This window comes from Saccostrea cucullata, unplaced genomic scaffold (assembly GCF_032062105.1).
Source record: "Saccostrea cucullata isolate Sc308-1 unplaced genomic scaffold, CSIRO_AGI_Scuc_v1 ctg1850, whole genome shotgun sequence".
NCBI lineage: Eukaryota > Metazoa > Mollusca > Bivalvia > Ostreida > Ostreidae > Saccostrea > Saccostrea cuccullata.
In genome coordinates, this window is record NW_026921361.1 from 44,884 (window position 1) to 68,578 (window position 23,695).

Here is a 23,695-nt window from a genome sequence, read left to right on the forward strand (position 1 = left end):
TATCATCGCCAAATTTTTCCTAAAAGAAGTTATTAATTGATCAGTGTCAAAATATATCTGATTACACTAATTGCTGCAATTGCAGTAATGTTTTTGTACTGTAATAAGGTAATTCGGGTATTTTGATGAATAACTTTACAGATTACGTAGCACCTATTCATACAGTAACATATGGCACAATTATCTTGAATTTTGATGCTTTTTAATTGAAAAATTAAATGTACTCTAAATAAATATCGAACCACACCCCTTATTTGAAGAGTCGATCTTATTTTCTTGATACACGTTTTAAATAAAACCTTTTTAGATTTGAAAACATATTGTTTACCAAGTGCTCGAAATTTACGTTGTATGATTTGTTTTCTTAATATCAAGAAAAGAAATATTTACGAGGCAACCGTTTAGGTCCTTCACAGAATTGTTTTGCAAAAATTTGTCTGAGAATATATTTCTGAATGTCTTTAATTTTGCAATTTTTCGTACTTTTTTTTTAATATCCCTTTTACTTCACTGTATCTATCATTGTTTACCTATATAAGGCCGCTATGCTCACCTTCAGTTTTCTGGCGATTTCTGCTTTTGACAGGGTCGGGTCTATCCCTAACCGTCTCAGATCTTCGTCTGTGAGCTTGTCTAGATTGATCTTCTTTTTCCCGCCCTTTAGCCGGATTTTGCCGTCTGCTCCAACCTCAAACTGCTCCTCGTCCGAGTAATCGGGATCTGAACAATATACATAGTACAACTCAGAAGACAAGGCTAAGGTAATGCTGCAAACAATGTTAATAATTTAAAAAAACAAAGTGTTTGTTTTCTCGACGTTCTTTGATTTCAGTCTCTATTATACATTGAATCATAATTCATCTGTATCCTTAATTTATCCACAAGTAATTCCACAAGGGCAATGAAAAAACTATTTGTGAAATGAAACTAAATATAGTACCTCATCATTTGTTGTTTTGATTGTCATAATTTTGATTAAACTACATATATGATTGATTTATCTCTATAAATGTATAGTTGAATATGTATTACAGAACATATGGGAAGTATTCGTGGATATTTTTTGCATGGGAATTGTACTTACCAACAACTTTTCCTCCCTTCTTTTTGACGACTTTCATATTACCATCCTCATCTGTTGAAGAAAATGTAAGTATTAACAAACCGGTTACACTACTACTTCTTCACATCGTATATCTAGCTTTATCTTGAGGAACTATTTGAAACAAAGTTTAAGACACTCACCGTATTCATACTCATAATCAGATCCGTCATCATCACCAGGCTAAAAATAGATAATATAAAATTGAGATTTTAATTGTATAATAGGTAATGTTTGGAAAAGCGTGTCAGAAAAGCTATAACACAGTAAAGAAACTTCTGTATCACACAGATAACTAACCTTTGGATTTCGACGAGTCTTCCTAATAATTCTACCCTTGTCATCATATTCCTACAGAAGGTAATGTTTTAATGATAATTCAATTAAGAATTCAATATTCATTCTGATTGATAATACTTCAAGGAACAGACTAGAGATATGATACTATATACATACGTAGTCAAACTCGTCATCCCGGCCTTTGTTTCCTTTCTTTTTGATGACTTTGCCAGTAACGGGATCAACAATTTCTGTAATAGCCATATGCATATTTAGAGCAAAATATTATCTCAGCAATCAAATTATTAATATTAATTAAATGTTAATGCATTTAAATATTTTTTTCAGATTATTGTTCTCTATAATTTTAGCATAAAGATATAGCAAGAGAATTATGTGATTGGTGATATGAAACGCCATGCAGTTTTGTCGAAAGAGGTGCAGAAAATTTGTGAGTAGTTTTTGTGTATATAATAACACACTATAGATAGAATATTGTTATTTTTGTGTATAATTGTTGCTCATATAGTTTTCACGGCACAGCTACATGTAGATTTACAGGAGTGTACAGTTAGACAGCTTATAATTCCGTTAAGTATTAGACAAAGAGTGTTATGTCTTTTGTTGGAGACCGGAAATGAAAGATATCGCCACGAGAGGGTGCTGTCTGGAACACAGCAAACCGGGAAGGCAAACACTTCACATCAACTGATCTTGCTTATAACTTACACACGAACTTTTCCAGGTAATATTGGTGCTTCTTCGAAAAACCGTCCATCTCATCATGAGCAGCGAAATTGAATCAAGCCGCGAGGAATTTTTTTTCATTGTTGTCTTAACATTACTAATAAATAGGCACTCCCTATGCAGATTTATCATTGTTTGTTTATTTGAAATATCAATTTATGTTTTAAGGTTAGTATTCATGTAGAATGTTCTACATCTATCACATTTTTTCAATCTAAATTTAGGTTTATATAATACGTTTTATGAAATACTTGTATATTTGTCTCACATTCAATTACATGCGTAAAAGATTGAGAAATATATTATTTGTATATATAACACTGAAAACTTTTTTGAAATTTATCTACTGTGAACAAGTATATACATTAATTATCATATTGAAACCCTTACCACGGCATAAGGTTTATTTTAAAATAGCACAAAATAAATTAACCAATATACTTCATAGATAAAATTTCATTCCAGCAATGCCATACAGTTTTCTAAAAACATTCATACCTTCTTCACTTTCATCATCAGCCTCGTTTCCATCTTTGCCTTTTTTCTTCCCCTTTCCCTTTTCTGGAGGAGGGCGTTTGCCTTGTCTAATAACATGAATCTTTGTTCACTAAATATTCATTTATATAATCTTTAACTGTAATAATCACCAAGTTAATCTATGTATACATGTAGAAAAGAGAAAAACAGTCCTAGCATACTTGACTAGTTCCGATCTTCTTGCTGGTTCCCCGTCCGAGTCCAGCGTCCAGTCAGAGGACGGGCTTATCAGACCTTTTTCTCTCGCCTCTTGTAACTTCTTCATTTTCATCTGTTTTTGTCTCTCCTGTTTGACCTTTTCTCTGTAAAAATAAATCTCTCTGTGTTATTTCTAATAGTAGCAACATTCCATTTAGAATTAAAAATTGCTGCAGGTTTCGTAACTTTTCATAAAACTGCACCTATGTTTTCAATTCATAAAGAATTCTAAGCAGAAAAAATTAAATTTTACGTAAACATTATCTTATAGAACTTGTTTGCTATTGTTGTACCCATGGAAGATGTCTAACTTTCATTCCATATTGTTGTTCCTCCTTCTGGACAACCGGAAAAAATACTTAATAATTAATTAATTAATGTACCTATGTTTTCATGGTGCTTGTTTTTTAATGAATTTCTACTAAATGATAAACAAAAAAAATCAAAACTGATATGGAGGAATTCATAAAATGAACTCGTCGCTGTGTAAAGAACTAGTACTTGAATTCTTCTATTTGTGTATGGAACATTTACTTACTGAAGGTACGAAATGATAGATGTTTAGTAACATTTAAACCTTCTAAACATACACAGCATTATAATGCCATTTTTTAAAATGAAATATTAGGAAACCTGTAGCATTTTTTTTAAAATAGGAATTTCTTTTATTGGGGTTTATGATAAAAAAAAAAAAGAAAACCCCATCAAATCTGATTTCGAAGAATCATAAAATGAACTCATTCGCTGTGAAAAGTACCAGTATTTGAGACATTAAAGTATTGATGATACAAAATATTTAAGGTTTATTAACATTTAAACTTCTAAACATACAAAGCATTATAATGCCAAAATTTTTGATATTGTATTATTCACGTGATTAATGGGTTGCCATTCAACGGGAGTTGAATATGCCTCAATATAGGAATTTAAGAAACTATAAATATGAAGGAATTAAACAAATGCTATTTTATGTAGTTGTCAAATTCTTAGGATTAATGTCATTTCTGCATTTGTGACACTACTTTTAAGATTAAAATAACTAGGTTATCAGGTGGGTGTTTGAGAGGTCGTCCATTGTTGTCCTAATGACACATTCTGAATTTAGCTACCCAAAGCAGTTAAAGACCCTTTATTGTGGTCTTTTGCATACTTGGCCTTCTTCCTGAGTGGTTCTCCTGTATCTGAATCTATTGTCCAGTCGGACGATGGACTTATCAATCCTTTCTCCCTTAATTCCGCCAGTTTTGCTGCCTTCTTCTTTTCCTTCTCCAGCAATTTCTTTTGTCTGTAAATTATAAATAAATTTTCGGATTTCAGTTGGTCAATTTTCAAAATGATGCAAAGTGAATGCACTGAAATTTACATCAGTTGCTCTTTTGAATTTTTGTAAGATCACGAACAAATTTTATCATTTTATCAAAAAATGTCCTAGTGCATGATTTATGTAATATTTGAAGTTTAAATCTTGTGCCGATTTTAAAAGATTTAATTGAGTATAAGACACATTTAGAATACCGTCATAAAAGACAAGATGGGCTAAAGTTTGTTCAAAAGAATTGAGTCAATGACGACTGTTATTAAGAATAAAGACACGTACAGTAATTAAAGATAAGACTTTAAAAGTAACTAAAACGTCCTTACAAAGAGCACCAACACGCGCTGGCAATTAATGGCAAGCAAATTCTTACAAGTAAATGCTAAGGGGGAATATCAATAAAACCCTTAGACATAATTGATGACTGATAAAACATCAAAGCATGCATAACCAAATACAAAATCAAATAAAAATTCAATTATAATAATATAGAAGAAAGGTAAGTAAATATAAGATATATTGTAAGTAAAATCTATCAGAAATACTGACTCCTGGTGTTTGGCCATCATCTCGTCATATTTATCTCCATATTTCTCCCTTCTCCGTTTCTCTCTTTCCGCGGCTCGTTTGGCTTTCGCTTCAAAGTAAGCCTTCTTTTCTTCCTCTGTCATATTCTCCAAATCTACATCATCGTCGTCCGTCGTACAGTCACTGAAAACGGGTTCATAATCCTTTCCCAGTTTGGCTTTTAGTTTAGCTTTTGCTGCTTCTTTGGCAGCTGCTTTAGCCTTTGCTTTCTTGCTGTTTGGATTTTCTTTTTTCACTCGGATTTTCCCACCTTTCCCGTCTGATATTTCGGAGTATAAACTATAATTTACAAAATAGTTTTTAAATAGAATACATTATCTTTTTTTTTTGTTTCATCAAAAAAAAAAAACAACTTTTAATAGTGAATAAGAAATACAGTAAATTATTACTTACCTAATTTCATCTGCAAAAGATAAAAAAAATACACATCAAAGAATTTTTTGAGAAAGTTATTGCCCAAATCCATAAAAAATACATTGATGCCTTTTTATAAAATTTATTCTAGGATCTTACCTTCGTCATATTCCTGTGCCTTTGCGTACCCAATGATATTTCCTTTTTCATCTCTGATTTTCTTTTTTCTAAAAGTCCTTCTAGTACCACCTTCACTTGTCTCGCTGTAGTAGCTATGGTCACTGTCCTCACCGCCTCTGTTTTGTTTCGTTTTCCTTAGTTTTTCTTTCTCTTTCTTCTCCTTTTCTTTCTTCTTCTTATCCGCCATTCTTCCACCCTCCTCATAGCTGTCAGCGCTGTGGTAAGATTCCGGATCACTGTAAGTTCCATCCTCTCTCTTGCGCCTCCGCATCACATGGCGCGTTCCACCCTCGCTTTTAACACTGTAGTAACTATGAGCGCTTCCAGCGTGCTCTCTGTCTCTTCTTCTTCGTCTTCTTCTTGCCTCTCCGTCAGCATCCTGATCACTGTGATATGACTCACTGTCACTGCGTGTTCCATCTGCTCTTTTGCGCCTTCTTCTAACGTGTCTTGTACCGCCAGCACTATACTCGCTTCTGTAACTATATTCACTATCACTGCCAGGGTCCCTTTTCCCCATTTTTCGCGCTCGTCTTTCCTCCGCTGTTTCATTGTGATCAATTTCTCCTTTGCCCAATCCTTTTCGTCCCTTGCCGCCTTTTCCTTTCTGCATGGACTCAAAACCACTATCTATGTCTGACTGCTTACCAACTTTTCTATGAATAACAAAGAACCAACCTAAAGTTTTCAATCAATTACATAAAACTGCAATTACCCTACATGTTGTATATATAAGCAGAAGCTATTAGAAATGTTATTCATCAAAGAGGATACTAGTTATCATAACAGACTTGGTCATAGCAGTTACGAATGCTATAATGTGCAGTTTGAAGGTGTACATTATAGATTTTGAGAATTTGTTTCAATAGTAGGGGATAATTGTTCTAGCAAACTGTGGTCTCCTTCAAACTTCGATCGACAATGTCTTACAACAGTGATAATGTCTTACTTCTTGTACTTTTTTCCTGTAAGGGGATCAACCACTACTTCATACACCGTTCCATCCTTTCCAACTATTCGCTGGCCCTCCTTAGCTGGAAAATAAAAAAAAATAAAATTATACTGACTTCGTCTAGATCGTTCGTTCTATTATTTTTCAGCATATTTTGATCTAAAGGTTATTAGAAAGTTTTGTTCAATGTTTGTGTATCTTGTTTATTGTATAAAACATATAAAAAGCAGTTAATTTACAAAAGTAGTTGAAAGTTAACTCTCGTAAATTAAAAAAGTACCATTTTTGAATTCAGGGTCATCATCTCCACCTCCAGAATACACTGTAGAAGCCTTTTCCCAGGAATCGATCACCTCTCCTTTTTCCAGTGGGATGAATTTCTTCAGGAAGTCTGGGTTTCCGCCAGATTCCATGAATTGTTTGTATTCTTCCTCTGTTAGTAACACCTGTTTTTCAATCAGACGACCACTTTTTGTCCTGATGTAAGTTTTCACAACCTTCATTGGTGTTGGGTCAGCTTTCTTCCACCCTTCTACTGTTCCTCCATCTTCACCCATGTATTTACCCAGAATATCGTTCAGATCGGCATCACCTTTCTGAAGTCTTTCATAATCGTCTGCTGACACATATATGGTTTTCTCAATTAGTCGTCCACTTTTTGTTCTTACTGTGGTTTTGATTGCTTTCATGGGCTCTGCACTTTGCCACGATTCCAATGTTTCACCATCACCAAGTGGCATATATTTCTTGATTATGTCTGCTGGATCTTTTCCATCTCGAATCATAGCATCATAGTCTTCTTGTGAAATCATTATTGTTTTCTCAATAATTCGTCCACTCTTAGTTCGCACATATGTTTTAATTGTTTTCATTTTAGCTTCATCCCAACCCTCTATTTCTTCTCCGTCCTTGGCATACTTCTTCAGAAGAGCTTTAGCGTCGCCTTTGCCTTGGGTTATAGCATCGTAATCCTCTTTTGAAACATACACAAGTTTTTCAATAAGTCGTCCACTTTTTGTTCTGACGTATGTTTTAATAGCCTTCACTTCGTCCTTGTCCCATGATTCCAAACCTTGCGCTTCATCTTTTGAGAGGTACTTTTTAAGAAGGTCCGACACATTTTTACCTTCTTTGAATGCTTCATAGTCTTCTTCTGACAGAAAAATGATCCTCTCCACCAATCGTCCACTTTTTGTTCGAATGTAGGTTTTCACTGCCTTGACCTCTGTCAACAAATACAAGGTCTTTAATTAGATACATCTTGTATGAACGCGTGCGTGTACTGGTTAATATTGCATGTATAGAATATGATTTAAGCATCGTTTGAATCTCAATAGTTACAATTTTTAAAGTTTACCTCGAGTTTGACTCTTTGACTTACGTTTTTCGCGGATTGATTCTAGCCTCTGTTTGAGTATAAGCTCTCGCTGCCTCTGTAGCTCTAATTCTTCCAATAAACATTTAACGTACCAGTAACCATGGCGATAGCCTCCACCCACACGGATGTATTTGTGCTAAAATGAAAATAGGATTATTTAAAGGCAATTATTCATATATCTTATTTTAAATCATACTATATTAGAATAAAAGAGCAAGTAATTTGTTCACGTACCGATTCGCATCTTTTGTGTGGAACTTTTAATAAGCATTTAAGACAGTCTTCTACTGTTGACTGAAAAAGAACAATAAAAATGCAAAAAAAAAATTTACAAAAAAGAACAATGCAAAGAACATAAAATTGAAATTCATAATTATTTTTCAATCATTGCTTTCTAAATAAGAAATGTGTGATCATGAAAATTATTTTTAGTTATAAATTAAAAATTGTATGCATGCATGTCAATGAAAATCACGATGTTATGAGAGAAGGTTACCTTGTTCAGATACGGGGAATCTGCTGTGAGTTTGTTTTTGAATGGGTCAGGGGTTTTCCTGAATTTGGCGGAGTACCTTGCACGTACGTCTGTGTTTGGGTTGTATCCAGATCTCTACAATTGAAAAAGCATCTGTAAATTGACATTCCAAAAAGAGAAATTTAATTGTATCACTCACCTTGCTTAGCTTGATTATTTTATAACAAAGGATATTGTCTCTATTTTTCGACAAACATTTGTTTGTTTTCTTAAATGTATACAAATTTGCACTAATTGCTTTCGTTGTAGTGTTGACTTTAAGCCTTTAGAGAGCATGCAGAAATGCCGCTAATGTTAACATGTTTACAGATCAAATTAAATTTCATATATAAATAAAGTATTTACAAGAATTTCTATCAAAACAACCTCCAGACTTTTTAACGTCAGTACATGCAGCCCTTAATAAAAAGACACACTTTATAATGACACTGCGTCCTTAAGATGTTGACTTGTTTCATTAGAATCCATTTAAGCTAGGTTGCCACTTAAAGATATACACGGGTATATTTAAAAATATTGATCTATTTGTAATAAATGCAAGGAAACGTTCCTTGTGTGAAAAACACACTTAATAAAAACAGATGATTTGGCATTGTCTCTGTTATTATTTCACCTCTATCACAGCTCATCTCTATATATACACTTTTTTCAGTCATTTTGTACTTGATTGACCGAGTGTTTTTTTCTGAATTGCCCCGAAAATACATCATACATAATTTTATTAATTATTTATCAACATAACCAAAATAGTTTATTTAATTTCATGTTTTCTTAATTATATGCTGAAATATGCTTATTGATGGAGTAAAATACTGAATACTCGTAAATTGAATAAAACTTTTTTTGATTATAGATGTTTTTTTAATGTTTCTTTATAATTCCCCCATTTAAAATTTTTTTCATGAAGAATATAGGTAATCGGTAATGTATTGAAAGCTAATTGTTTAACGTACATACATGTTAAAATAGAAATAAACACATAACAAATAACACTCCTTACGGTAGTCCATCTTTGATATGAGCAAATTGTTACCTTCCTGCATATACACTCTAGTTACTTTATTTGACCAAAGTCTGTAGATAGGAAAATTAGAGGGGTGGAGAGATAAAGAAATTACTTGCCTCCCGTTCATTATTCCTTGAAGCATTTTTGTACAAATCCAATAAAGTTAAATCTGAACTTGATCGCCGAAGTAAAACTTTTGTTGAGTTTAATTCCCTAGAACTTGTAGTTGAATGTAATTCCCTAGAACTTGTAGTTGGATGTAAGTCCCTAGAATTTATTGAGGGTAATACACAGACTGTTCTCTCCATTATAAAAAAAAAATAAAACTTAATGTTAGAAAATGTGTAGCACCGTATACACTGTGGCGATCTCTGGAACGACTTAACTAATTCTATACCATGTTATTTTCCAACGAGTATTGGGATCCTCAAAGAAAATAACCATCTCAATGTCACCAACAGAATCGGAAAATAACGAATTGAGAATACGTATTGACGCACAGAGGTAAAAAATTAAAGTCTATACAGCACCAATTATAATTTTGATCTGGGGAAGTCAAGGGCAGTTTTCCAGTGAGATTTTACATGTATAACTGTCCTTATTTCGCATGGTTACATTGGTTTTAAATATCAAGGTTTTTATCCTTTTAAACTGCATTCATTTTATTGACTTGATAGTAATCTGAACTTTTCGAGCATTTATGTTTTTCAATACTTTCTGTCAGAGATTCGAATACGTTTTTCAGAACTAACAAACATGCGTATTGCATCTTGTGTGTTTACTTGTGAACTCTGGGATCCAGTTTTTATGCTGTATTTTATTCGTATATGAAAAGAAGTGGTTATTTTCCCATCAGGTGATATCGAATTTATTTCATGCAATTTAAATTTCTTATTCATTATGGGATATAAAGATTGAGGTGTGAAAACATCTTATTATAGGATAAATATGATATGTTACCTTTGTAAAAAAAAAGTTATTAATTTTAAAAGTTAGCCCACAGAGCGAAGTCGAAATAGGTATGTCCATGCAGGCAGAAAGTTTAATATCATTTGTATTTAAGATATGTATATACACTTTAAGTACACCATATTTAAAGATATATTATGATTTTCTTTAGTTTACTTCAGTCCTTATATTCTTAATTAAAAGAAACAGGCGATGCTGGAACTTAACTTAACAACACATATATTAAGCCTATGTGTTTATATCATCAGGAATAAATTACCAATTATAAATTTTGATCATATTCTATATTCGTTCTAAATATCCCATACAAACTACGCATGTATCGTACATATCTAGTTATCACAAGTCAACATCTCTGACATCAGACACGTGACTGAGATTTTGTTTGACAACGAGGCACTTCGCATTATTCCAAAAAATCATGAAAAATCAGGAATAATGACTAATCAACACCAACTAGGGGACTGTTCACGGGTGATTCTTTATAAACTGTATATCGGTATGAACATTTATTTATGTTTTAAATGTTTATATGCTTATATCTGAATGCAAACCTCATTTAAGAAGTTGCTATCATGCACACGACTGTCAATAGCCAGAAACGGCTTCTTTTTATCTACATTCAATTAAAGAACATCTTAAATGAGCAGAATTATCCAGAAGTGTGTGATTCTCTAACACTTTATGGTTTTTCATTTCTAAGATACTAACACTCGTGAACTTTTTTTGGCTCGAGTCTGAGAACATTGTCATGCAGTTGTTTGGAGTCCCACCAAGGTAAATTTGATCTTTCTTGCTCTTGTCATAAATGTATCATTAATTTCTCATGAACTAGCGATTCCCTTGTCAAATCTTCTAAATTCCAATATACGCTAGCTTGCAAATGGTGAAGAAAACTATTTATGAAAGGTTTTGCTATTGGAATCCGTTAAATATCAAAATATGTCTGTTTACAAAACTCAGACGAGCTTTGCGTTCTGTTTGGCGAAAGAGGAATCCACTGATCATTTATAAAAGAATATTGTCTCCAATTCTAAATACGAAGTTGTGAACTAGAAATTTATCTAAAAGAAGGATTAAATTTGTCTACAAACATGATTCTTGACTTCACACGAGCTGTACAATCAATACTATTGAGGAGGTATGAAGTCATTTATATGTACTTAGTGGACATCCAATAATCCGAGGTAACACCCAATAGAACAAACCATTCACTGTCTACCAGACATTGGTGTTTATTAGATACAATGGTAAATGAGTAAAATTCTCATTTTGTTTGCCTGCAGGAACTAAAGTCTTCTATAAAACGTGAAGACTTTGGAAAACAACTGCATTAATGGAATGAACTGATGTTTGAAGAAAGAAATTTGTTGTATCTGAATTTACTTTTTATAAAAAGTTTTATGACATTAAACTGCATATTGAATTTTATTTGAAAAGTCATGTTGCTTTTAATTTTAAATACATTATAAACATTAGGAAAGATACCTGTATAATAATACCGGGAGAAGTAATTACTGGGGATTGTTAAGAATATGAATCTGCTGATTGCCAAGTTTTTCAAAATGCCATTGTGAATAATTTTTTTAAAAACTGTTTGGGTCTCTTTTTTTAAGGAAAAAGAGAAGAAAAATGTTTCAGATATTCGATGCTAAGTATATATTAGGTTACCTTTTAAAAGGTAAAACATCTCTAAGTGCACCTGAAGTGGCGACATATGTTCTAAAACATGCCTAATTTATGGAGACTGGGATTACAAAGTAATAATATTTGTAATAAAGAATGTAAAGACTCTCGAAAGATGAAAAATACATTTATCTGTATATTTCAAAGAAAACTGGGTATTTTTAAGCCTAAAACCTGCCCTGAAAAGATAAGAAAATAAGAAAATGCACATAAATTCTGGTCCGTGACGTTTTGGAAACACAGCAGGCACAAACAGAAAACGTCAGGACTGATGGTGTCAGTGAAGAAAAGCCCATCGATTTAAATCACACATGCACATCAAAAGAAATGTTTCTAATATCCCATACTTTTAACCTAAAACACTGATTTAAGTGCTGGACTTATCTTTATTTTCTATCAAAGATTGACAGGGAAATTACGGGTTCGGTGTACACTAAATTGCATGCCAAAGTGGTCTGGATCAAGTCGTCAATAGATAGACACTTGACATTGAGAAGGCTTTATCAATGTTATCTCTTAGCTTTAATCGTGTATGTAAGCAATAACCTTCTCTTTGGTAAATTATCTGAAAGGAACCGCCATAGAACACTTTAAAATTGTGAATTATTTCCAAGCGTTAATTAGTTGATGCTTACGTAATTTTAAATTGAATTTAAACGAATACTTAAATATTTTTTCTAATGATGTAATAGGATATAACTTTTTTTAAATATGTAAGTGCGCCTCAACGAAATTTTCAATGCATCAAAGTCGCAGCCGAAAAACTGTTAAACTCTGTTTTTCATATTCAAGACTAGCTGATTTGTAATTTTCCATTCCAATAGAATCTAAATATTTTTAAAATTATTTTTAAAATGTGATATTTCCTGAAATACCTGGTTAAGATGTTCAAACTTGCGCGGTATATGTAGCACTGTTTGAAATAAGCGTGCGCCCGACCGCCTGAGACGTACACATTTTGCAATGGGCGAACAGATTTACAAATATCGAGGCCCGGCTTCAAGTGTGAAAATTTCCCTTAAATTAAAATTCATATATTTGAAAAATCTTTCTCAGATTAACTTATAGTATCATATTAGCAAAGTGTAATGGGTAAAGGGGTAGAGTTCGTTTGCCTCTAAATTCGGAATCGGGGTTATGGTGATCTGGCCCCATTCAAATTATTGCTAAAATGAAATTTGTAAAAAGACAATTATTTTCTCGGACTAGAGGATTTTTGGTATATGGCTAGAGGATTTTTGGTAGGGTTCTCAAATTTCACTGGCAGTCAGCCCTGCATGTCTAGCTAATTTTACGGTGAGTTTCAAACATTGATATGTAGAGAGGCAGTTTTGCATAGGACCAGGTCCAAGATATTCCGCATCATGGACTATAATTATTCTCAACACCCAATTTCTATATATAGTAACAATATATCTTACCCTGCTGGTACGGAGGGAGGGCAGTTTGGCATAAGACCGAGGTATTCCGGAGGTGTTGGCGAGACCTGATGAGCGGAAGGAACAGTGATCTGTAAAATAAAATTATAATGTCAATATAAGATTGTATTCAAGTGTTTTTTCGTATGCCGAAACAAAAAACACTTGAATAAATAAACAAAGAAAACAAAATGAATAAATTATATTAAAAAAAAAGTCGAAAAAAAATTAAGAAATCTATTTATTACAAATGCAAAAAATATCCTGATATTATCGTGATATTTTGGAAAAAAAAAATCGTGATATATCGCGATACGAAAATTTTGGCGATACCCATCCCTAATTTTTTAATAAGGGGAAGGTATTCTAAGAGAACTTTATTTCTGCCAAGGATGGGTTCCAGACAAATTTTAAATATTAAGTCTACCAAAATGGCGTCCTGTTCATAAGTTCTAAGTCCTCAGCAGTATAGATGATGTACATATATCCACAAAACAAATCTACATTTAACAGGGTACTTTTCTAGAGTAATCAAGGTCACACAAACTGTACCTTGAAAATGCATTGTTTGACTTGTAATTCTATAAATATGACCTTGCAGAAGCCTTTGCAGATGTGGTCTGTGCCAAATATAAATTCAATCCGTGTATGTTGGTGCCAGAATAATTTAAATTAAAAAATTATTTACTCTGTTGTTCAGAGTAAATAAATATCTTGTTTCTCCTTTAACAATTACGAATGTCCTTTTAAAAAATAAGCATTGCACATTATTATTAAGAAAAAATTATTGAAAATAAACTTCTAGAGTTGGTTGAAAAAGACACCTTTTCTCCAAAAATGCTTGTATTTTATGTTTATTTATGATAAAACATTAAGCTCACATAAAACTTAGATGAGCTCACTTTTTATCCCAATCTCAATTTTGCAAAATGGATTAATAGTTGAGAAGTAAAACCCCAGTCACATTTCCAAAAACGACCAGCGGCCGACAGGTTTTGAAGCAAAAATGGGATTCTTCGGGTGACAGTCGTCAGTTCATCGGCCGTTGTCTTGGCCGATTTTGACCTAAAATTTTGTGTCCATCGGTCCAAGTTATAATTTTTCATGCGTAGGTGGCCGATTTCTTCAACTGCAGTTATCCGTCAACCAACCTTCGATCATCGTCCGACCATCGGCAGTCAGTTTATTAACTCGGTCGTCCGTCGTTGGACAATAAGGGTGTTCAAAATTTCGGCCGACGGTTGAAATCAAACTGTAGCTTTGATGCGAAAATGAATATTTAAGCTATTAATTTTACATAACACAAACAAAATTTTGATGCATGGAATGATATAAATTTTTTTAACGTAAATAACATAAGTAATTAATCCGAAAGATATAGAGAAATCTTAAGTATTCTTTGTTGCTTAGATATGTACCATTTGTCGTTTTTATGCAATTCCATACGAATTTTGCACACATTTTCGACACTGAGTCACAATTTTATGAGATTCTGCCACTTTGCCTTGCAAACATTACTCACGTCACCTATCTGAATATAGATCTATGAAAAAATAATGCTGATTTCTAAGGAAAAAAGATTTTTTGTGTTTTTTATCCAAGTCATCGGTGTCCCTAGGAAATAATGTGACTGCTCCGTGTCGCCCGACACTGTGTCGGCCGATCCTGTTCTTTCAGCCGACAAGACCAGAAAAATTTAGTCGCCATCGGCTAAAATGTGACCTAGGCATAAGACTGCGATGAAAAGTGAGCTCATCTTAGTTTTATGGCCCAGCAGCCTGAACTTTTATTGCAATATATAGTTGGGTATGCATGTAAATCTTGCATATGAAATTCCTAGCATTTGCATATTTGAATGCAGCACACGCCTATACACATAGCTCTAATTGCATTTTACCTAGATAAATTTAAAATAATTAACAATGCCGGCTTAATTACCAAATTCTAATTAACCTCGGCCACTAGCCCTTATCGACCGATCGATTAATCTGCCCAGTAATCCCAATAGTTAATACTATCAAAAGCAATCAACATTGTTTTAATCTCCGCGTGGCTTGACATAAATCTCAACGTGGCACTTTAATGTTCCAAATATTATATCGACGGGGCAATTTAATGGTATTCTTTCTGGGTTATTCTTTGCAGGACCGCTGTATATGTATTTCAGATATTCAGAATGTAACATTTACTCAAAAGCTTTTCTTTATGTTGATTGATATTTTTTCCTTGAATATGATTTAAGAACGAAGTCAAAAAATTTGAAAAAAATTTGACATCTAAAATACAGCTTAATGTACATAAAAATTTAAATGATATTTAACTTTTAGAGTGTATTATTAATAATCAATTGCAGTTCAGTTCCAAAATCGAAAAAATTGTCAACATGTTCATTAGGGAAAGTCTTCACAATTTACAAAGAACATAGTAAATATATATACAGTACAGATAATAATAAACTTTGACCTTACAGAACCGTGAAGATAAGTTATAATTTTTACAGACAGAAAAACGATTACATTTAAGACACTAAAGCACTCTCTTTTCTAGCATGGTCCCACTTATAGGCGGACCAAGTAGGTAGGATTTTAACTTTATTTTTGTTTATTTATTCATTTTAATTAAATTCGGTGATATTGATGTCCTTGAAAACTTACATTTTAATTTTCAAAAGGCTCAAAAGTTCAAGAAACTAGGCAAACATTGACACCTTTTTGGTCTTTCCAGCTCACTACTCCGGCTAATAAACCTCAGATCAAACGGATGCAAACTTCAATTGAAGAGCTCCCACATGCTCCTCTACTGCATGCCATTTAAAATTTATCCAAATAAGATTTTTTTTTCAGTAACAATGAACTTAATCTTCAGGTAGATTTTGCACTAACATTCCAGGTAATTTAATTTCATTTAATGTCGACTTTGTGCAGGCAGTATTTTTTTCATTTTTATTGTGCATTCCGATGATTTGGATGAAAAAGTTTACTTTTCGAAGAAGGAAGATGAGATTTAGTTGAAATTTAAGAGCATTTAAAGTTTAATTGAACATTTTTTGTTGAACTGAATCCAAACGTGTTAATAATTTCATTTTTTTGATATTGATGTACTTGATAATTTATCTAGCATGTTTTAAATATGTTTTTCATTTTTTTAAATAAAAATACATGCCGCCTTTTGTTCATGTTATTAAATCAATGTAGATGAATCTGCAGGGGAATTTCTATCGCAATAAAACAAAACACTTGAAAAGATCTTGGCCAAAATATCGATTGTTAATTTATTTTAAAAGTTAAAAATGTCTCACTTTGGTGATGTGAACACATCGCGGATTTAATGCATTTGTAAACAAACATTATCGTAGAAATCAGTTAAAAACTGAAGAATCTTGTACAAAAATCAATGGCTTACACAATATGTCTTTGTGAACTGAAGACGGAATGTTTATTTTGTTAACGGTATAGATTTTCTTATTGTGAACAGAATTCCAAAAATGCCTTCCAATTGAAATTCGGTTTTAAGACTTTGATCCAAAACAAACCAGAAAGATTGTTTCTTATTAATTAGCTCTGTGTTTTAAAAAAAGTACCAAATATATTAATTTTCCAAAAAGATGAAATGAAGGATTTTTCATCTTTAAGGATAAGAAACTTAAAAAATGTGTATAAGATTTGCACCAAGAAGACACACAATATCCATAGATAGATTCAAGTTCTCTACACAATCTCATTTTACCGCATAATAACTTAACCCGTTCACAGTTGTTATGGAATTGTAATTTTAAGTGTGAGATATCGATGTTTTATTTCTAATCCCTATTCCTCTTTCCCTGTAGAATCGGGGGAAACTTTGGGGGCAGAACACGAATCTGATATCTACAACAATACAACCATTCACTGCTTCTCATAGCTCAGAAGTAAATCCTCAGAGTTTAATGAGAATTTATAGAAATAGGCATAATCTTCAAATCAATGGGGACCGCTACTCGGTGTGACATTCGCTGGGATACATGCTGAAGTCTCGGGTCTGAGGGATCTCATCTGCCACGAGACTTTAGAATTTTCTGTCATATAAGGATAAACAATGATAGATTGTCTGCCGATAAATATAAATACAAAACGTTTTTGAAACGAAAATGAACCAATTGAACAATCAAAATTACGAAAATATTTTTTTTAAACTTATACTTATAATGATATTTGCAAGGTTGTTTTTTATGCTCCTTAATTGGAAAATATCTTTTTCTTCATAATATCGAAATTCATTAATTGCACGGATAGAAAGTGGTTTCTTGACAATAAAAATAATATAAAATTTTCTTCGTCTTTTTTTTTTTTTTGAATATCGATTTAGAAATTTAAAGGAGATTCTTAATTTTTTTCCTTTAATCATATAGCAAGTGTAAATTCGTTTACATTAACCCTGAGGTGGGTGATTGTGAACTCAGTTCAGTGTGAAGCAATCCCTATACCAGAGTGTTATACATAAAATAAGACCAGAATTTGGCAAGATTATTGAATGTTTAATTCATTTGACCTTTAATTATTTATTCTTTTTTCCAGACCCAGGCAGTCATTTTTAATTTAAGACACTTTAATGCACTAACAAAGTTTCCGTTCAAAGAAAAGAATTTTAAGATATTTTCATATCTTCCTTTCTATCTTCTTTCATCTCTTGCTTTAAAAATTGATGTGTTTCGAAATTCATGATGAAAGACGAGAAATGTATAAGTTATATTGCACATCAATTGATTAAAGCCAAAAAAATCAAACGGATGCAATGTTGGTAGGTTCTTGTTTTTCATGAATATTAAATTCGTAACATGAGAAGTTGCTCTGAATGGTTCGAATTTAAATTTTGACCTGACATTTCATATTATTTGACTTATCATTATCCCATCAAAAACCTTAACAACTGCACAACATAATGGCATACGTAAGTAATTCTTCTCCATAAAGTACCGCGTAATATTAACGACAAAAAATTGAACTCTACATTGCAAAAAAATTATCTTCTACATCGCCAAAAAGTTGCATAGAGAAGTTACACCCTTTTTAAGAATTTGACTGTTTAAATTTGTGTCAAGAAATATTATTCAAATACATATTTTATTTTTTTATTGTAATGAGTAGTTAGAGTATAAAATTCTTAAGCTTAGAAATAAATTAGATAAATATAAAATGAACTATAAAGTAATGCAACAATAATTAAAGTTTCGTAAATTTGAAGAATATAAGCATTGTGTTTTTGTTAGTACATGTAACAAGGAATCTGTGGACCCTGATTATAAAGCATTGTGTTACTTACCATAATAGACGTGAGGGACGATAGAATAAGAGCTACACTGACTCCCACTGCTGGAGGGGCGGGAACGAGTGGTCTCAAATCCACTAGGGAGGGAGCGAGTGTGGAGGGGGATAGCCCCCGGGATAGGAGGCAGGGTAATGCCACTCATGATTTCCTAAAGCCGACTTCAGAGTAAACACAAGTACAATTCCAGAACAATTAGGAATCTTTGGAAATCACATCGTTCCTTTGGTTAGCTCCTAATTACATTCCGTTCACTTCCGACTGAGTCCAGCCAGCAACTGACGAAAAGTTACCGAATTTAGAAATCTCTCCAGGAGCTCGGGCCTGGGACCCGCATTGATTTTATTTCTTCGTCCTGTCAAACTTGAAGAAAGATAGCACTACGCAAGCGTTGATTTTGTCTTAAATTTAAAGTTTTTGAATCCGAGTCAAATACTGATATGGTGGTTTCCAAGCGTTTCTAGTTTGGTCCGACGTGCTCTTTGGCCGTGTGTATTATCTGGAAGTTTCAATGTTCGATCATGATATAGTTACATTTGGCACGGATGCGCATTTTATAAGAATAACTCCATTTAAATGGATCGGATCATAGCTACTGGATGCATTCTTACCAAATCATTGGCTTATCTCTACACAGTATACAAAACTAGCATTTAAAATACACAACATTGATTTGTGTAGATTTAAAGTTTAGAAGCCCATAAGATTGTTAAAATAATAGGCGCTATGTACAGTATAAAGACTAGTGTTTAACGAATAATAAAACTTAAGGAATTAAAATAAACACGTTCTTTAGCATTTATTCTACAGAGTTAATCTACTTGGTTCATTCCAGTTCATTTATTTACATGCTGTTCTTAATGCAATTGTTCACACAAGTAAATGACTTAAATAAAATACATAAATGCAAAAATTGATCTACAAAATTTACACACACACAAAATAAATAAATGTTTTATGTGGACTTTGCACCAGAAATTTTGTTTAAAGTTAAAGTAAGTTGAAATGATAATAAAGTCAATAACCAAAGGTTGACCAATAAGCTGCAGTTAGACGGCGTCGACAAATCATTAAATCTAGTCTTCCTTATTACTTTCCTTATGTATCGTGCGAAAAGCTTCGACGTTCAGCAACACTTGTAACGCGGACGCTGATAGGCGCAGGCAACTGCAACGAGCGAAAATCAAAACTGACGTTCATATTGAAACAGTAACGGCTGCTATTTTGGTTTAGTTGTACGGTGTTTATCATTTAAACGAACAGAATTTAATATATATTCAAAGAAACGATATTTTATCCATGTACAATGAAATCCAAATTATGTTAACTAAGCACTGAATTGTAAATTTTGGACGTTCATCGTACCATATCACTGACGGCTATGCAGATAAACCATAAAGCGCGAACACACGTTATTCAGTTTGCTAGGATATTACCATCTGTGTAATCACACGTCAAACGTCAAAAAAGTTGCAATGCAGCGCTCTATTTTTTTAATGGACTGCTCGAAAAAAAAATTCTATCAAAAGGAAACGGTGGAATATTTTTTTTTTACAATATCTATGCCTCTGCATTAACAATTAAATCTATTTACCATGATCTCTTTATTAAAAATATATATAACTTAGATCTAATTATTTGCTTACTGCACCAATGGCACCAAATTTTCTAATCAGGCATAAAATTATCGAGCAGAAAAAAATCTCAACCTTGAACAGTTAAATCAAACTTCTACCAAAAATACCTGTTTAATCTGATAATGCAGTTAATACAAATCATCCAACAAAGCCGGATTTCAACATGTTTGTCTTTGATTAAATTTAAATTCAGAATTGGATAATACTCAGACAAACTTATTAGCTACACAAACTCGGTGTCAAACTTGGCTATTTTTCATGACTTTTTTTATGCCACTGTTAGATGTAGAATATCTAGGATTTTGTAAAACATTCTGATCGAAGATGAAAGTACTCCGAGTTTCATATTTAAAACATAAAGATCCGATGAACAATTCCCAAATTTCCTGGAAATTCCATAGGAACATGTACTTACATTGTATTGCATGAAATATGTGGAGATATAAACAGTATTCAAGCTGAAAAGTCCATAAAGCAATGCAAATCAGGAGCCAAGCAAACACGGTTCTCTAAAACATTAGTTAAGATCAGGTGCCACGGAGGAGTGACCATCCTCTGTCACACCCGCCATGTTCTGCTTGTCATAAAGGAAAAAATCCGTCGACAATCAGTGTGTAAATAATGGCTTTACAAATAGTATGAAGAATGTCAGTCAGCATTTGACTTAATAATAGATTGTTTTGCTGACTAGGTCATTGTATCAACCGTAGAACTTACCAAATGCTAACATTAAACGATACTGTTGATATTCCTGTTGCATCAACTGTTTTGTCAAAACCTAACCTTGTTTCAGTAATTGTTCTTGCGTATCGAATTAACTGAGAGATATAAACTGCATATGCAGGTGGTAAGGGCAATATCTGCATAAATAATTGGGACATTGACGATTGAAAATTTGAAATCATCATGTTATTTATAAAGCTTTGTTCTTCGATTACCATTAACGTCTTTTTCTAGTAAATTCTACAAATATCAAACAGATGTGTCAGCCTCTGTGGTATCTTTCATTACAAGCTAACCGGGATATATCGTGTCGACATATTTATGAGGATGACCTCATTATTAGCAGAACTATTTTTGTAATCATATAAACAGAATTTAATTTTTAAAAAGTCTGCATAAAAAGAAGTGGTCTCTCTCTGTGTGACCTTTTATTTTACAAACAGGTATATCAACGACGTTTTGTCAGTTAGAAATAATTATTCTTATTTCTTCTTTCATTCAATATCCAGTCTAACGTGTCTCGTTTGTGTCTGGGTATATTACTAGGAAAAGACATTTATGACAACCTAAAAGTAAAAATATGATACGCGTGTTGACTTCAACTTTTCAATCGTCAACTTCTCTTAATATGTATGTCTATTAGCAATGAATCCTCAAAACATGCATATTTAGTTAATGTCTTCAAATTGATTCGATATGCAAGAACTTGTTCTACATACGAACAGTTTATGAAACGAGAGAGGCTTTTGGCAGGATAGTTGATGGTACAAGCATATTAATTGTCTCGTTTATTGTAGACGTTTCGCAAACTCTGTGGTCATTACAATGACCTTGTTAACAAATGCTTTTAAGGATTTGGCTGACTTTATCATACAAATAGTTGGACTATTACTTTCACACTGAATTCCTGACGGATTTATCCTTTTCTTTTCTTTAATTAGTCGAATGGAAATGATTGTATAAAGAGTAGAAAAGCTGCTGTTTTGAAGCCTAAAAAGTTTTGCGAATTAAATTTTTACAAAAGTTCTTTCTAAATTTTTAGAATTCGTATTTAATTTACACAATTTCTTGAATGTATTGTAGAGGAATACTTCTAAAATTGTTTCCTCCAGATCAGTTTATATTTTTGAAAGGAGCGAGGAAAGTGGATTAATGTAGTATTTACTAAACACAAATGAGGGCTAGCTTGCTCGTTTAGGCAAAATAAATTAATAAGTGCGTATAGCTCTAATACTTATAATATAAAAAGATGATATCGAGGTCTTACCAATGACATACCTTATCTTGGAGAATAGGGGGTGGTGGTCAAAAATCCTCACTCCCTTCACATTTTAACGCGATTGACAGAGGATGTTCACTCCTCTCTGTCACACACCTGACCCAGCCTCTGATGTTTAAGAGGTACCGGTATGTTTTGTTCTACACCCGATTTGTATTGTTTGAACAGCCTTTTTGATCTTGAACAACACTGTTCGTTATCCCCATATTTCACAAACGAATTTCAGAAAGTCTCCCAAATATAAGAAACTGAAAAATATAAAATTAAGGAATTATGGAAATGTACAACTGTGACAAATATACTATTTCCCCTATTTCAGTTTAGGGTACATAAAATAGAAAATTTAAGAAGACAATATTGTCAATACTAGAATGTTTTAGAATAGGAAAATATAGTTTGCTGTTTGTGTGGGACAAACGAATGAGTTTAAAAGTTCAAGGTTATGGGTTCTTTTGCTGAAAAAGAACTTAGATCGATTCTTTATGGTTTAAAAAACTCTACTTTTCCATTTTTTCTCACAACGGCGGATATCCGTCTGAGATTCCCTGAAAATTGAAATGTAAGCTATTTAGGTACATGTACATTCATGCATACTGGTTTCTTGAAATCAATTTTATCCTGTAATTGGATGATTATGTATAACTTTGTAAAATGTATAAATTATTTTTTATGAATGGTTTCCTACCAAGATGATTAAATTATTTTATCCATTATCTGCCTCCAGGATGGGTTCATTAAAAATCTTTGAACAGCAAAAAATATGTAATGAGGTAGTGCTTCTTAAAATTAATAGATGATTCATCCATCCTAAATAAATTAATTGAGAGCTGCTCCGATTTTGTTTTAACCCAGTTAAGATCATCTGCAAAACAAAGTTAAGAATCATAATCGGAAGCACGAATTACAGTATAATTTTTGACAGGTGCGTCTTGTAAGTAAATAATCATAAAATATTGGGATAAGCAGTCATTTAGGGAAGGATACGCCATGCAGATCCGAATTAAAATCCTTTCATTTCAGGTTCGGTCAACAATTAACATAAAGAGTCAGGAATTAACCTGCTTGTCAATCTACCAGCTAAATCAGAAAATGTGACTTTTACAGTCAAAGAACTTACATTTATCCCTCTTGATTAATTTGTATAGATCTTGTTTAACGTCCATCTCAAGAGTTTTTCACTCATATTGAGACGCCACCACTTGCCGGTGGAGAGCTATATATTTTGTCCTATACTCGGCACTCAGTGCCATTGAGCAGTGAGGGATCTTTTTCGTGTCAGCACCGAATGCGATCTCGGTTTATACGGTCTCATCCGAAGAACTAGTCTCCACGTCCCACAGTGGGATTCGAACCCGCGACGTAAGGATCGACTCCTTACTTCGCGACTTAAGAGCAGACGCTCTAACCACTGCGCCATGCGGGCGACTATCCCTTTTATACATCAATAATACTATCATAAACAAGAAAATGTAACTCCTCAGCATTCCTCATCTTCTCTTCCATTAATGAAA

The 23,695-nt window shown here is 32.9% G+C and overlaps 1 protein-coding gene across 1 annotated transcript in view; it reads right to left on the reverse strand.

The window, feature by feature from the left end:
• LOC134259828 (uncharacterized) overlaps nucleotides 1–19,170 on the reverse strand; it is a 34,912-nt gene extending 15,742 nt beyond the window's left edge. The window contains exons 1-13 of the mRNA XM_062742428.1: nucleotides 18,543–19,170; nucleotides 13,248–13,336; nucleotides 8,127–8,240; nucleotides 7,865–7,924; nucleotides 7,634–7,766; nucleotides 6,533–7,477; nucleotides 6,250–6,334; nucleotides 5,280–5,956; nucleotides 5,160–5,169; nucleotides 4,728–5,045; nucleotides 4,014–4,148; nucleotides 2,827–2,967; nucleotides 2,627–2,712 (exon numbers count right to left, since the gene is read on the reverse strand). Of these exons, the coding sequence (XP_062598412.1) occupies nucleotides 2,627–2,712; nucleotides 2,827–2,967; nucleotides 4,014–4,148; nucleotides 4,728–5,045; nucleotides 5,160–5,169; nucleotides 5,280–5,956; nucleotides 6,250–6,334; nucleotides 6,533–7,477; nucleotides 7,634–7,766; nucleotides 7,865–7,924; nucleotides 8,127–8,240; nucleotides 13,248–13,336; nucleotides 18,543–18,690 (2,941 nt within the window). The 5' untranslated portion in view covers nucleotides 18,691–19,170. The remainder of the gene's footprint in view (nucleotides 1–2,626; nucleotides 2,713–2,826; nucleotides 2,968–4,013; nucleotides 4,149–4,727; nucleotides 5,046–5,159; nucleotides 5,170–5,279; nucleotides 5,957–6,249; nucleotides 6,335–6,532; nucleotides 7,478–7,633; nucleotides 7,767–7,864; nucleotides 7,925–8,126; nucleotides 8,241–13,247; nucleotides 13,337–18,542) is intronic.
• Between the last annotated feature and the right edge of the window lie 4,525 nt (nucleotides 19,171–23,695).